This window comes from Suncus etruscus, chromosome 1 (genome assembly GCF_024139225.1).
Source record: "Suncus etruscus isolate mSunEtr1 chromosome 1, mSunEtr1.pri.cur, whole genome shotgun sequence".
Classification (NCBI taxonomy): Eukaryota; Metazoa; Chordata; class Mammalia; order Eulipotyphla; family Soricidae; genus Suncus; species Suncus etruscus.
Genome location: NC_064848.1, coordinates 166,739,131 through 166,754,397, shown reverse-complemented (window position 1 = coordinate 166,754,397; position 15,267 = coordinate 166,739,131). Strand labels below are relative to the sequence as shown.

At 52.5% G+C, this 15,267-nt stretch overlaps 1 protein-coding gene across 2 annotated transcripts; it reads left to right on the top strand.

The window, feature by feature from the left end:
• Window positions 1–8,320: 8,320 nt before the first annotated feature.
• Window positions 8,321–14,992, top strand: CORO6 (coronin 6). Of its 2 annotated transcripts, XM_049771983.1 has the most exons (11): window positions 8,321–8,621; window positions 9,619–9,876; window positions 11,316–11,438; window positions 11,927–12,056; window positions 12,154–12,335; window positions 13,197–13,316; window positions 13,719–13,823; window positions 13,908–14,053; window positions 14,377–14,434; window positions 14,540–14,770; window positions 14,843–14,992. In XM_049771983.1, exons 2-11 carry the CDS (start codon window positions 9,679–9,681, stop codon window positions 14,960–14,962), a joined length of 1,413 nt encoding a protein of 470 aa, XP_049627940.1. In that variant the 5' UTR covers window positions 8,321–8,621; window positions 9,619–9,678; the 3' UTR covers window positions 14,963–14,992. The 2 variants fall into 2 exon arrangements, with proteins under 2 accessions (XP_049627940.1, XP_049627950.1); XM_049771993.1 differs by lacking the exons at window positions 8,321–8,621; window positions 9,619–9,876; window positions 11,316–11,438; ... (1 more) ...; window positions 12,154–12,335; window positions 13,197–13,316 and adding an exon at window positions 13,532–13,588.
• The last annotated feature ends 275 nt before the right edge of the window (window positions 14,993–15,267 follow it).

The following is a 15,267-nucleotide window of genomic DNA, read 5'->3' as shown; positions in this document are numbered from 1 at the left end:
TGTGGCCCAGAAACCAAAAATAATAAAAGAAGAGGTTGGAGTGGGGTTGGAGCAGAGAGTCTGCCTCCCCAGTATCTTCCTGAACCCTTGTTGAGCTTCACCCAAGTCACCCCAGCCCCTCTCCCCAGCTGGGGAATGTGCTCAGCCTCATCCTTCCAACTAAACACAATAGGGACAAGTTTGAAAAGCAGCAATTGAAAATCAGTGTGTTCTTGTAAAATGAATACATCTATAGGGTTTTAACCCTTCCATTACTTGAATAATTCTGTGGGCCTTCTGAGTTTAATAGCCATTTTTTTTGTTTTGTTTTGAGGTTTTGTTTTTTATTTTCTTTATGTTGTTTATCCCAGTACTGCCTATTTTTTTTAATTTCATAGATGATATTCAAATTGTTACATATGTATAACTTCCATTGAATGCAAAGCTTTCTTTTTGATATTATCACTGTTAACACTTGATGTAAGTTTTTCTTTTTTGTTCTTTTTCTGAAAGAGTTGTCCTTTCTCGAGTTTATGCACAGTGTTTATGTATATAATGTTGTCACTTTTACAATGTTTTGTTGATGTTCTAAGGTCTTTTTTATTCTTTTTTAATAAGATGTAAATCTTCAACTGGAAAAGACACAGACACCACAGAAATAAAAACTGATGAGTGTTGGTAGGAATCTGCAGAGTATATTGATGGTGATTTTAGTTGTTTAAATGGAGACTTTTAATCGCCAGCTCCTGCCAAATTATGTGTTAGTAACTTCCTCCTCAGAGAAATCCCTAAAGGCTCCCATTAGATGAGTCTGAAATGTGATTTCTCTTTGAGACTAAAAAAATCCCAGAATGATGTTTGCTGGTAGCTGAACCACAGTGAGGGAGTGTTTGCAAGTCCGCCCATGCTGCCCTCCCTCAGTGGAGCCTCCTAATGGAAGCTGCATGGAGGCTTGGCCAAGGGCAAGGCCCTTAATGAGTCCATTAAGGATGCTGTTGCTTTGCTGCTATTGTTCACAACACGGGAGCACCTGCCATAAATAAAGAAGCCTATAAATAAGCCAATTTCAGCTTCTTACAGAAAATATATTTAGCCTGGGATGAAGCGTCTCTGCTCATCAAAACTGAAGAGATTTGCAAGTTTGCTTCCTGTGTGCTTTGGCTAATACCCTCATTGCTGAGAGAGAGACCAAGAACAACTTGAGGTGAAGGGCTTGGGCTCATGACAGCAGTGAGAGGAAACTGATGCAAAGATCACATGGTGATGTCAGAGATCAGAGTTTAGTGGAGACAGCAGGTGACCCAAATGAGAAAGAGAAGGTGGGCTGAGGCCCATCACAGTTTCTCTAGAGGTACTGTAAATTCAAGCAAGAGCCAAGGTGGGGGTCTGACATCACTGCCAGGAGGTGGGTTGGACAGAAACCTACTAAACCTACTATCACACAAATATAGCAGTACCATGTAAGGGTGCTGTTCCTCACTTCCTTCAATGTTCTGAGGTACCACCTACACAGCTTAGGATCAGAAGGTATTTTCTTAGGTGCTTTATACCAGTGTGAGGAGGCTTGCAAGAAAGGGTTAGAAGTTTACAGGGCTCATGCATTTAAACTGCCTTGTCTTGTTGAAGCAATCAGTGTGACGGGAGGATTTGCATGGAGATTAAGAGAATGCTACCCACTCATCATAACCCCTTGAGGTGGTGGTATCCCTCTTAAATCTAAGTAGAATCAACAGTATTCCACTGCTCTCTTCTTTCTTACTACCGTGTTTAATGCTTACTCATACCGGATTAAATAATGAGGAGAGGGACAGAAACCTAATGCTGTGAAGAAAAACTTTTTGAAAAGTGAAAGAAAACAGTTTTGCTCTGCTCCTTTTCTTTTTTTTTTCTTCTATTTTAATCATTTTTCTGCCTAAATAATATTTTCTTTGCCGAGTCTGTAGTTCACCCATGCTATTGGGTTTTGCCTGCCCACTCAAATTCTCACAATTGGGTTTTTATGGGTCGGTTTGGGGGTGGTTTTTCTTGTTTTAACCTAGCTGAGCAATGTCTGTGAAAATACATAATGAGTTCTCAAGGATTTTTCAGACTTTTGTCTTTTCTCCCTTTTCAGAGTCCCTAGTGGCCTATTTCCCTTTTCCTTTTATGGGAAAACTTATCTCAGAACAACAGGTTTGTTATACTGAAATGACGAGAAAAAGCCTGAAACTCTTGCTCAGTGCCTTTCTTTATGTTACTTTTGAAAATCATAGTTTGACTCAGTTACTCTGAAGAAGAGAGAGCAAGAGAGTGAGAGCATGAGAATGAGAGAATGAGTTAACATTTTGTTGTCGAGCCAGGAGCACACACATTTCAGGCTGTCATCTGGGTGGTTACTGGTCAATAGGAAGGAGGGAAACCCTAGACACATACTGTCTTTAGACACATAGTAGTGTGTACTATAGAGATAGTAGTGCTATAGTATAGTAATAGTCATCTCTCATTTTGGTTGCCTTTCAGATTCTGAATGTTTGGGATCATTCCTAGCATCTCAGCCTCTTTAGCATTTTCCTGACTCTGTACCTTTATCCCAACTGGTAATTCCTTTTTCTCATTTTGGGAACTACCACGAGCTTCAAGAACAGCCTGAGGATGCCAGCCCAAGCTCTGAGGTTTCCTGCTGATAAAAGACCCCAGACAGATTTCGGGTAGACCTCACAGAAATCTTTGCCTGTTTCATCTGAGGATTTGTTTCGAAGTGATCTAAGCATGTTTGGTAAAGATGTTTTGTGGCAGTTGTTTATCTTTTTCCTTTCAAGGACGTATTATGCAAAAAGGGTCACTTTTAAGGGCATTTAAAAAATTAATAAAGCCGTTATCTGGCTTTTTTTTTTTGTTTTCTTTGGGGGGACAACTATTTGTGGATACTTTGTTTACATTGTGAGTATTAAAATGTTCATCATCTGGACAGCCTCAGTCTCCCCCCCACTTTCAGGCACCCTGCAGTGGCTGTCCTGTGTGTTCTCCTTCAAGCCACAGTGCAGTGATGGGCCCTGGAGGTTGGTAGGGAACCCTGGAACCAACTTCCATCCATGACCTGCACTCCCCTCCAACACTCTGTGCAAATAAATAGTCGTTTCCTCAGTGATGGTGGCTTCTAGTGATGGTTATAATGGTGAATGACTAGTATCGTTTTTTTTGTTTTGTTTTGTTTTTGTTCTGCTTTCTTATGGTAGATGAGATGAAATATTAGCTCTTTCAGCACCAATCTAAAACCACATTGGGCTTTGTTTTTCCTGCCAAACTAAAAAAGATCAGGCATGCCTTGGCATTAATGTATTTGCTTCAACTCAACCAATGCCCATCTTTGGGGGAAAAAATGCCTTCTGCAAAAGCCGAAGCTTCATGCTCCTAATCCTTCTCCCAGGGCCCAGGCCCCTCGATGCCATGGAGAGCCAATGCCAGGTGCTTCTGTGCCTTTGCAGCCTGGAGTGGTGAGTGACTGGGCTCCTCCTGTGAAATAGCACCAGCCTCGTGTTCTCTGCCCCAGAGATCTAGGACAGGCTTTCTAGACTGGAATTGTCCTTCAACTTGAAGATGCCCTGGGGGGTTGGCTAGTTGCTGCCATCTGTGTCCTCGAAGTGGCCCTGTGCATCCTATGTGCACAGGCAGAACTGATGCCCAAACTGAAAACTGCAAAACTGGCCCTGAATGATTCCCAATCAATAAGCCCATAGGAAATTATTTGTTTTATTGGATTTTGATTTGCTTGGCATAGCTTATGGTGCCTTTTCTTTTTACTTCATTCTCTATTTTTTTTAATAGTCTTTCTTTTTAGGACTTGTTCTTAATGTGGAAAACAAATCCCAAAATCTTTCCCCACTGACTGTTACCTTTCCCCCAGGCTACCCCAAACTTTTATGCTCACATTTTATTAAACAAAGCAGGTGCTCCCTGGAATCTCTGGGACCTTTTTGAGGCATTTGAAGCAGAATATAAAGAGTGGTCTCATCTCCTTCCTTAATCTTCCTGGTGGTTGGGATGTTCCACTTGTATCATAGATTTTTTTATTACTGATGTGCTCCGCTGTTTTTAAATGTGAACTTGTGCGCAAATGTGCAGATTTAATGTTCTTGTTACAGACTGAATAAATTTTTATTTTGAAGACGAAACGTGTGATTGGTCAAGTGCTCCAGGGGAGAGGGATGTTGGAGAGGGTGGAGCAACTGCAATAAAAACTCTGATCTTCAGGGTGGGGGGGAGACTCTGATCTTCAACATGGAGCCATTTTCATTGGTTGTTACTCCTGACGGTGCTCAGGGGACCAAATGGGTGATGGGAATCAATCCCAGGTCTGCCACATGCAAGACAACCTCCCTACCTGCAGCACTATCTCACTTCAGCTCCTCTCATTGGTTCTTGTCCATCATATATATCTTATCAGAAAACTAAGATCTAGAAATACACATAAAATTTTCTCCCACAAAATTAAAGCTGGATGAGAAATAGGATCACTAAAAATTATTTTAGGCAGTCTGGCAACAACCAAGCTGGGGACTAGCCTGGTCAAAAGGCTCTTGCCAAAATCTTCTAAATGTTAGGGGAATGAATAAGCAAAGGGACCAAAATTCCTCTGCCATCTGTGGTGCAGAGTGACTGCTCTGGGACAGCTGCTGTGACCTGTCCTGGTGTGGACTGGATGTTTTGGGTGGTGACTTCTCTGGACATTAGGTAGAGCTCACAAACTTTCATCACATGGCACCATGAACAGTTTCTAGAAATGGGACATGACCTCAAGGAGATGAAAATTTTAACCCTTTTCATCTATTAGAAAATTGGGGCATCTATGGTGGAGAAAGTAATGGAACCAAAGAGCTTTTCTTTAAACAGTAGCAGGGGCCAAAGAGACAGCATGGTGGTAGAGTGTTTGCCTTGCATGCAAAAGGACTGTGGTTCGAATCCCAGCATCCAAGCCTGCCAGGAGCTATTTCTTAGCGTAGAGCCAGGAGTAACCCCTGAGCACTGCCAGATGTGACCCAAAAAAAAAGTAGCAGATGGTTCCTCCACTTTGTTGCCCACCTGCAGACCCATCAAAAGGTATATGGGGGGGGGGGCAGTGGCATAAGCGGTAGAAGGCTTGCCTTGCATATGCTAACCTAGGATGGACCACGGTTCGATCCTCTGGTGTCCTATATGGTCCCCCAAGCCAGGAGCGATTTCTGAGCGCAGAGCCAAGAATAACCTCAGCGTCACCACCGGGTGTGGCCCAAAACCAAACAAAAAATATTGATGCCATTCACAGTTAAGGTAGCACAGTTGTCTTGGGGAAAATTAGTATCTGGATGACAAGTTTCTCATATTTTTAGGTTTTGGGTCACACCCAGTGATGCTCAAGAGTTACTGCTGGGGGCCCGGAGAGATAGCACGGCGGCGTTTGCCTTGCAAGCAGCCGATCCAGAACCAAAGGTGGTTGGTTTGAATCCCGGTGTCCCATATGGTCCTCCGTGCCTGCCAGGAGCTATTTCTGAGCAGACAGCCAGGAGTAACCCCTGAGCAACGCCGGGTGTGGCCCAAAAACCAAAAAAAAAAAAAAGAGTTACTGCTGGGTGTGCACTCAGGAATTACTCCTGGCAGTGCTTGAGGAACAATATGGGATACCGGGGATCAAACCTAGACCAACTCTGCAAAGCAAGCGCCTTGCCCACTATACTATCTCTCTGGCCCTGACAAGTTTCTTTTAACATAACTTGTTGAAGTTTGCAGGATAATAAAGACAAAGTTATTTTACAAAATAGTGCCTGGAGTCCCTAAATCAGTCTAGATAAATTTGTTTTTGTTTTGTTTTTGGGCTACACCCGGTGATGCTCAGGGTTTACTCTTGCTATGAGCTCAGAAATTGCTCCTGGCTTGGAGGACCATATGGGATGCTGGGGATTGAACTGAGAGATCTGTCCTGGGTCAACTGCATACAAGGTGAATGCCCTACCACTGAGCTATCGCTCTAACCCACAAGTCTAGATAAATTTGATCTAAGTTTTCTAGCCAAAGCACATTTGTCTAAGGTGCCAGGCCACTTCTAGAAAATGACTTCATAAAAGATGGAGATCATGTCTGTCTTCTACAAGTTGAGGTTGAGTTCAAATGGGTAACAGCTATGGTTCTTTGTGCCTTAACTGCACCCAACCACAGCTCTGCCAAGTACTGGCATCCAGAAGAAGGCTATAAGGACTAAGCTGAGCTCCACTAGGACCAAGAGAACTCTGAACATCACTTCTTCTGTACCCCCTTTCTCAAATGATGGAACTGAAGGCAGGAGAATTCTTCAGACCTTCTCCACTACAGCGCAGTTCCTATTGCATGTGGCCAACCCATTTTCAATCTCAGCATGCCATGTAACAGCTTACCATGAGTGGTTCCTGAGCACAGAACCAGGAGTAACTCCTGAGCACAGCTGGGTGAGGCCCAAGACAAAAAGAATCTGAGCTTCTGTTGTATGCTCAGTCCATTCCTTTATTATCTATTTCTCACCTGTAAAATAGGATAGGAGTACCCATATCAGAATGCAGCTTTGTAACACTTTTAGAATATTATCTGGCAGGGCTAGGGGAAAAGCACAGTGGTAGGGCATTTGCCTTGCATGCACCAACCCCGGACAGACCCACACTTCAATTCCCAGCATTCCATATGGTCTCCCGAACCTGCCAGGAGTGATTTCTGAGCACAGAGCCAGGAGTAACCCCTGAACGACACCGGGTGTAACCCAAAAACAAAAAGAATACTATCTGACATATTAAGTGTGAGCTATTGGGGCCCAGAGAGATAGCACAGCGGTGTTTGCCTTGCAAGCAGCCGATCCAGGACCAAAGGTGGTTGGTTCGAATCCCGGTGTCCCAGGTAGCCCCCCCCCCCCCACGTGCCTGCCAGGAGCTATTTCTGAGCAGACAGCCAGGAGTAACTCCTGAGCACCGCTGGGTGTGGCCCAAAAACCAAAAAAAAAAAAAAAAAAAGTGTGAGCTATTGTTATAAAGGGGTAACTTAGATCTTTTCCTCCCAACTGTACCTGGAATCTTCAGATTAAAGGGGATTTCTTCATCTACCCTCTACCATCATCAACTGTTTTGGGAACACTCATTTCTAAACTTATTTCTGTTCCCCTATGAATCATTGATACGTGTACTCCTGTGAAGCAAGCTCTTGGGAAACCTTAATGACTTCCATCACCTGCTCTCCTCACCCCCTCAAGTGGTGATCCCAGGCCTCATGCTGCCCTCAAAGGCTTTAGGATCCACAAGAAGAAATGCAGGGCAGGAGAGAAAATGGAGTGAAGCGCTTGCCTGACCACCCTGGTTTGAATCCCGAGCACCACATATATTCTCTTGAGCACCGTCCAAGGCCTCCCACCAATGCCAAAAAGAAGGGGATTGGGGAGGGAGTGGGGTGCGGGAGAATTCCAAGCATGGGGTAGGCAATAGCTACAGGGACTAGCGAGTGTTCTTGGATTCGGTTTATTTTATTTTATTGTTTTGGGGCGACACTCAGGTGTTACTCCTGGCTATGCGCTCAGAAATCGCTCCTGGCTTGGGGGACCATATGGGATGCCGGGCCATATGACGATCGAACCCCGGTCCGTCCTAGCCTAGCGCGGGCAAGGCAAACAGATGCCTCACCGCTTGTGCCACCTCTCCAGCCCCAGATTCGGTTTCTTTTTATCTCCTGAACCACAATCAAAACTCAGATCCAGGACTCCTAAGGAGGGTAGGGCTAGGGGCTGCGGGGGTTCAAGTTTTGCTTCCCTGAAGCTAAAAAACTCAAACTCAAACCAGGCCCAGACAATTTTAAGAGTCAGGTGGACTGTAAAATCTGCCCCAAATCCTAGCCCAGCCTCTTTCCCTTGAGCCTAGTGTTTTCCCAGACGGTCAGGGGAAGTTCATTTGCACCTTCGACCCACCCACCCATCATCACCACCACCACCACCACCCCACGTTAGGCCGCTTCTGCTTGGAATCCTACCTAACGGGGTGGATGAAATGCCTAACACACTAACACACTGCCTAAATTCCAGGCACCCAAATGGTGGCACTCAATATCAGCGGTGTGGACAGGCCTTGTCCAGTACCTTCGCACCTGTTCGGGGCCTGCCTGAGCCCCCCTGCAAGGTCGGGAACGGTGCGCTCCAGAAGCTCATCTGGAACGGCTCTAAAGAAGTCTGAACACGCGCACACACGGGCCGGCTCTCCTGGGAACGCGGAGGCCGCAGAAACTCGCGCTCAATCCCGAGCGGCTGCGGACTCTCCCTGGTCCCAGTGCTCAGATGTGGGTCCGGGAGCGTGCACACCCCACGCGCGCACAGCAGCCCCCGGGCGCTCGGGCTCTACCGCTCGACTTTCCCGCCGCGGGGCGGGGCCTTCCCAGGACACGCCCCTGGAAGGCCACGCCCCCGCAGGTTGATGGCAGCGGCAGCTGGGACTGCAGCGGTGGTGCCCGGCCCCGGAGAGCCGCCGGTAGCGGCCCGAGAGCGGAGCCCCAATACCTGGGCCCGGACGCCGCGGACACTCCGAGAAGCGCTTCTGGCGCCCTGACGCCTCCCGAGGCCCCCAGCGCACTCCTAGCCCCCTGCGCAGAAGAATCGCGGCGTAAGCGCCCCCGGACCTGCTCAGGACCAGGTACACACACACACACACACACACACACACGCACACACACACGCACACATGCACACATACAAGCACGCGCGCGCGCACATATGCACACACGCCGCCGCCACCACCCTGGAGCTGGAGCGAGTCTCTGGAGGGATCCGAGGTCTGCATCCCCTCCCCCCCACCACCACCACCACGGCCACATTCGGCCTCTGCCCATGGCCTGGGTGTCTATATTTGGCCGGACAGCGGGCCGCGCGCCCGGAAGGCACAGACACCTCCTCTGGAAAGAACGCAGTACACGGGAAGGAGGGTGCAGGGAGCAGGTCCCCCAGCGAGGCTGCATAAGCATGTGAAGGGCACAGGGGAGCCACAGCAGGCGGTGACTCGGCTTTGGAGGACATCTGTGGGCTCATGGGGAAGGGGATTGCTAGCCTGGACTGGAGGAAGGGCACCCCCACTCTCCCCAGTCCCTACAGAGTTTAGTGGGGGAATGCATCCCATGAGAAGTCTGGCAGGCAAAAGTGGAGGGGAACCCCTTCCGTGTTCTTTCCAAACAGCAGGAGGAAACTGAGGAACTAGCAGAAAGGACTGTTTCGCTGGTGGGAGGAACTTTTGGGCAAAGTATTAGAAAAGGCAAGTTTGTCTGATGAACTCCGCCAGAGATGGCAAGTTTGGGATCTGGAGGACTGTAGCGCAGGAGTCAAACAAGCTGGGCTTGAGCTGAGAAGAAAAGACCCCCAGATTGTGCACAGGCACCCCAAAAAATAGCCCATCCCCTAGGAGAGATGCTCATCCAAGATTGGCAGTGAGAAAGCCCCAAACCACCCAACTTCCAGGAAGCTCCCAGCCTCCATCCTCCTCCCCTGCACCCCTATCCTGAGTCTCTAAGGGGAAGCCACACTTTCTAGATGGCAGTCACTTTGAGAGAAGCTCATGCTTCAGCACCAGTGGACACATGGCTCTTAACCAGACAATGCTCCTCACTTGCCACCCCCTCCACTCTTTTTCCCTCCCACAGCTCACAGAACTCAAGACCAAAGGCATTACTAGGCACAGAAACTCCCTTGTGGGCTCCACCATGAGCCGGCGTGTAGTTCGCCAGAGCAAGTTTCGCCATGTGTTTGGGCAGGCAGCAAAGGCAGACCAAGCCTACGAGGACATCCGGGTATCCAAGGTTACGTGGGACAGCTCCTTCTGTGCCGTCAACCCCAAATTTCTGGCTATTATTGTGGAGGCTGGAGGTGGGGGTGCCTTCATCGTCCTGCCTCTGGCAAAGGTATGGGTCAGGAGGAAGGAAAATGGTCAGACACTGGCCATGGCCCCTGGGGACCCCTGACAGCAGTCAGTGATCTGATCTGCTTTCTTTTCTGGGCCAGAGGGCATTTTTGTGTGGATGGGCTGCAGAGGCCTCGTGAGCAGCTAAGGTCCCCCCACTTCCCTCGTGTAGCTCCTGTTCCCAGGAGTCACAGAGAGCATCTGATACAGTTAGAAAACAGTGAAACCAGGGCCTGGCCAAATCTATACCACCTCTCCTAAGACCACACTCCATTCTGCTCGGGGTGAGGAATCTTGAGCCTATCTTTTATGTGATTCGATCATATCATAAAGGATAGGGCCGAACTATCACCACCACCCCCTCCAGAATGAGAGCAAAAGACATTTTGGGGGACATTGACCCTGAAGGCCAGAGTCCTCTAGACCCTAAGCAGGGTGGGAGAAGGAAAGGGATCAGATTCCCGAGGAATCCCCTTGAGTCTCTCATCCTCCAGGATGGCACCCAAGACATGACCTTCACCTGGATTCTGACCCCTCTTCCTAGTGAGGGGAGCCCACAAGTGACAGGGTCAGAAAGAGGCCTGACAATAGCCAGTGACTCACTGGCAGACAATGCAGACACCCTCCAAGGACACCCGCCGGGGACTCGGGTTTCAGCTGCAGTGCCACCTCCCCAGAGTGACTGCAGTCCCTGCCACAGGCCTTCCCCCCACTCCCTGGCCTGGGCCCCGCCAACCCCTGTAGAGACCTCCGAGCCCACAAACAGCCCAGGACAACCAAAAATAGACTCCATGAGGGCAGGGGCTCACAGGCGGCAGGCCAGCTGCCTATGGTTCCAGAGCAAAACCAGGAGCAAGGAGACCTTCCAGGGAGCACTGAAAGGGATTTGGGGTGCCAGCACTGCCTATGACCTCACCTTGATCTCTCCCACCAGGGGCTTCCCATAGACATTCCAAATGGGGGAGCAGGTCCAAGAACAGCCTCCTCCTCCAAGTAGGTGTTTTTTGGAAAAGCACTGGACTGAGAGTTCAAGTCTTGTCTCTGCCAGTATCTTGCTGTGTGTTCTTGGTTGTCATCTGACTTCTCTGTGTCTGATTCCCTGATAACTGAATGACTTCAATACTGTCTGCCCACAGGGAAGTAAAGGAGCAGGCTGGGAGGGGGTGGAAGATATGCAGAGAGAAAATCGGTGATAGAGAGCTGGAGAGCTGGTTCCCAGGGCCAGAGCACATGTCCTGCATGCAGGAGGCTCAGCTTCAATCCCAGGCTCTACAGGGTCCCCAAGAGCCAGGAGTAGCCTCTGAGCACTGCAGGGCATGGACTAAACAAACAATAATAACGAGGAAAACAAATAGTAGAGAACTGAAATGTCAGTGGGTACACAACCCTCCCTGCCAAAACAGAAGAATGGCCCCACATCTCCTTCTCTGACCCCTCCAGACAGGACGAGTGGACAAGAACCACCCACTGGTCACTGGGCACACTGGCCCTGTGCTGGACATTGACTGGTGCCCACACAATGACAACGTCATTGCCAGTGCCTCAGATGACACCACTGTCATGGTAGGTGGAGCAGGGGGCCCTTCCTTACCTGTACTGGGGATGGAGTAAGGAAGGGAGGACCTATACCCAGCCCTGTCCTACTCTCCCTTGTTCCCAGGCTATTTTTAGCGCCATGCTCACCTCCTCCCAGGATGCACTTGGCTAATTATAGTCAGGGCCAGCTTGGGGCATGCGGAGCATGGGGGCAGAGAGCAGAAGCGTCCCTGCTGCAGTGACCAGGGGATCTCCCAAAGCTAGCAGTGCCCTCTCCTGGCTCCCAGCTGCTGCTTCCCGCACTGGCACCATTCTCTCCTTTTCTGAATTAGCCATCACTATTCAAGAAGTGTGGGGGAACATAGTTTGCGGGAGAATGAAGAGGGGTGCAGATACAAGGATAGGGATACAGGAAGAGGAAGGCATGCAGGGAGAGGGGTGCATGAAGAAGGGGTACAAGGAGAGGGAGGACAAAGCATTTTCCTCTTCCCACTGCTGTGCCTCTCCCACCCCAGGTGTGGCAGATTCCGGACTATACACCAGTGCGCAACATTACAGAGCCCATCATCACCCTCGAGGGTCACTCCAAGCGCGTGGGCATCCTCTCCTGGCACCCCACGGCCCGGAATGTTCTGCTCAGTGCAGGTCTGAGGGTCCGGGAAGGCGTTCCCATCAGAGATGGGGGAAGGGAGGCGGCAAGGCCACCCCAGTGACGGTGACGATGCCTGGCCACTCTGGGCAGGTGGTGACAACGTGATCCTCATCTGGAACGTGGGCACTGGGGAAGTGCTCCTGAGTCTGGACAACATGCACCCCGACGTCATCCACAGCGTGTGCTGGAACAACATCGGCAGCCTGTTGGCCACCACCTGCAAGGACAAGACCCTGCGCATCATCGACCCCCGCAAAGGCCAGGTGGTGGCGGTGAGTGACTGGCCCGGGAGCCCCTGCTCTCAGCATTCACCCCTCCCTCCGCCCCCACACAGTGCTCCTCATTTCTAGCTGCCCCGACCCACGTTGCTCCTCCCGTCCCCTCCCCTGCAACGATTCAGAAGGTCTGAGGAGGGGTCTCTGGTTGAGACTGAGCAGAACTGCCAATTCCTTACTGCAGTGTTGGGCATGAAACCTGAGTTCCCCAGGCCGCGGATCTTCGCGCCCTCGTCCAGGTCCTGGGGTGTGTGTCACCGGTTGGCGCCGCACCCTGAAAGCCCCAGTCGGTCCAGCGGGCGGGCGGAGAGGGCACCCCACGCGCATGGCGAGGCCCTTCGGGGCACCCTGGTGCATGCTCTAACCACTGCCCCCGCGCTCAGGAGCGAGCCCGGCCTCACGGGGGCACCCGCGCGCTGCGGGCCGTCTTTGCCTCCGACTGCGCACCGCTTCGCAGCAGAAGGAGCCCGCGGCGACGGGCGCTCCGGGACCCGCGGACTTGGTTGGCCACGGCGGGGCGCGCGCTTGCTCCTTCGCAGCACCATCCGGGGCGAAGCGGAGCGGGGAGCACACTCTGGGAAGAACCTCGCTGCAACCTCGGGGAGCAGGCAGACACCCCAGTTCTGAGCGAGCTGCCGAGAAGCGCACTCCTGCTCCAGGGCCCAAACGCGCTCCGGACCGGAGAGGCCAGCTGGGACTCCCCCAGGAAGTCGAATGCTTGGGCCCCCTGTTCTCTTCTTCCCTCTGACGCCCACCCAGATTTGCATGTGGATGCAAATCCACAAACTGGTTACCGGGTCCTCCCGGTGCCCCCAAGCTAGCCAGCTAGGTGACGCCCCGTCTCCCTCCACCCCCCAGGAGAGGTTTGCGGCCCACGAGGGGATGAGGCCCATGCGGGCCGTCTTCACGCGCCAGGGTCACATCTTCACCACGGGCTTCACCCGCATGAGCCAGCGAGAGCTGGGCCTGTGGGACCCGGTAACGCAGCTAGAAACTTGGGGTGTGTGCCCCGGGGACTGGCATCAAGGGAGAGGGGCCAGGCGCCCACCCCCACGCCGGCTGCCATGCCCACCGGGACAGTGCTGGAGGCTGCTGTCCCCTTGGCGGCGGCTGCCACCCTCACCCCTACCGCTCCGTGCACCCCGTTTGCTGTGTCGCCTGAACAAGCCTGGGCTGGCGCCCCGCACCTGTTGATGCCGAGTCCCTGGGGGTGGTTTGCTGTGACTGCATGCGGTGGTGGCAGGGGCGGCGCGATGCATCTGGGACCGCTGAAGAAATCACGGGTGGGGCCGGGGGGACAGACGTGGAAAGGGGCTTTGGGAGATCTCACTGTCGCTGGAGGGCGCGACAGAGCTGGACGTGACTCCTGTGTCCGGGCAGAACAACTTCGAGGAGCCAGTGGCCCTGCAGGAGATGGACACGAGCAATGGGGTGCTGCTGCCCTTCTACGACTCCGACTCCAGCATCGTCTACCTGTGCGGCAAGGTGCTCGGGGCTGGGCCAGGAGTGCAGGGGGCGCGACCAGGCCGAGGGCCTCGCCCAGCGTCGCTGAGCTGGGTGGTTTTGCAGGGCGACAGCAGCATCCGGTACTTCGAGATTACCGACGAGCCCCCTTTCGTGCATTACCTGAACACGTTCAGCAGCAAGGAGCCGCAGAGGGGCATGGGGTTCATGCCTAAGCGGGGCCTGGACGTCAGCAAGTGTGAGATTGCCCGGTCAGCAGCCCTGCCTTGCCCGCCCCGCCTTGTCCCTCCTGGCCTAGGAGAGACTTTTAGGCCTATGATCTTAGGAAAAGAGTGGATGGGGCGGGGGTGTCAAACAGGCCTGTCTCCACTCCTATCCCAAGCCCTAATTAGCTCCACATCCTCAGCACCTCAATGTCCTCATCTGTAAAATGGGGAGGTGTATCCCCAGCCCTCGTTGAAAAGTCCAATGAATGCTGGGCACCCAATAAGTGTGGGCATCCTACCCTGGTCCCAGGCAGAGGCTAAGGGGAGGACTCGAACCTCCCAGAGTGCTGAACCCCGCTTCCATGTAGGTTCTACAAGCTGCATGAAAGGAAGTGCGAACCCATCATCATGACTGTGCCCCGCAAGGTGAGGGGCCTGTCTGGGGGATGCACAGGGCTCTGAGGGCAAGGGCACTGGGGGGGGGGCAGACTGGACATCCTACTAACCCTCGCGGTTGCCCTCACCCCGCAGTCAGACCTCTTCCAAGACGACCTCTATCCAGACACTCCGGGTCCCGAAGCGGCCCTGGAGGCCGAAGAATGGCTGTCGGGCCAGGACGCAGAGCCCGTCCTCATCTCCCTAAGGGACGGCTACGTGCCCGCCAAGAACCGAGAGCTCCGGGTCACCAAGCGCAACATTTTGGACGTCCGCCCGCCGGCAGGCCCTCGCCGCAGCCAGTCGGCCAGCGACGCCCTCTCGTCGGTAAGGTCCGCTCCGTCTCCATGCGGGCCCAGGCCCCTTCCCGCGGTGACACCGCCTTTCTGTCCCCCGCAGCCCACCCTGGAGACGCTGCTGGAGGAGATCAAGGGCCTCCGAGCTCAGGTGCAGGCGCAGGAGCAGCGCATCACGGCCCTGGAGAACATGCTGTGCGAGCTGGTGGACGGCACGGACTAACTGGCACGGCGCGCGGGGCTGTAGGACGGAGCCGCCTCGCCTCGCCCCGCCTCGCCTCGCCTCGCCGCGGCTTCTCGGTGCTGGGGATCCGCCCCTCTCGGGAGTCCTGGACACACGGACCGTTCTCCCCTGTCCCCACACATCCCGACCCGCGTCGGGATCGACATGCGTCTTCGGGGACGCGCAGGAGCTGGCCTTACGGGGGATGGGGTCTCGACGGCGAGGCCTAGGCCCAGCGAGTTCCGAGCGCGAATGCCCTTAGAGCCTGCGGGATTCCGGGGGCTTTGGCGCTTCGTCTCTCAGGG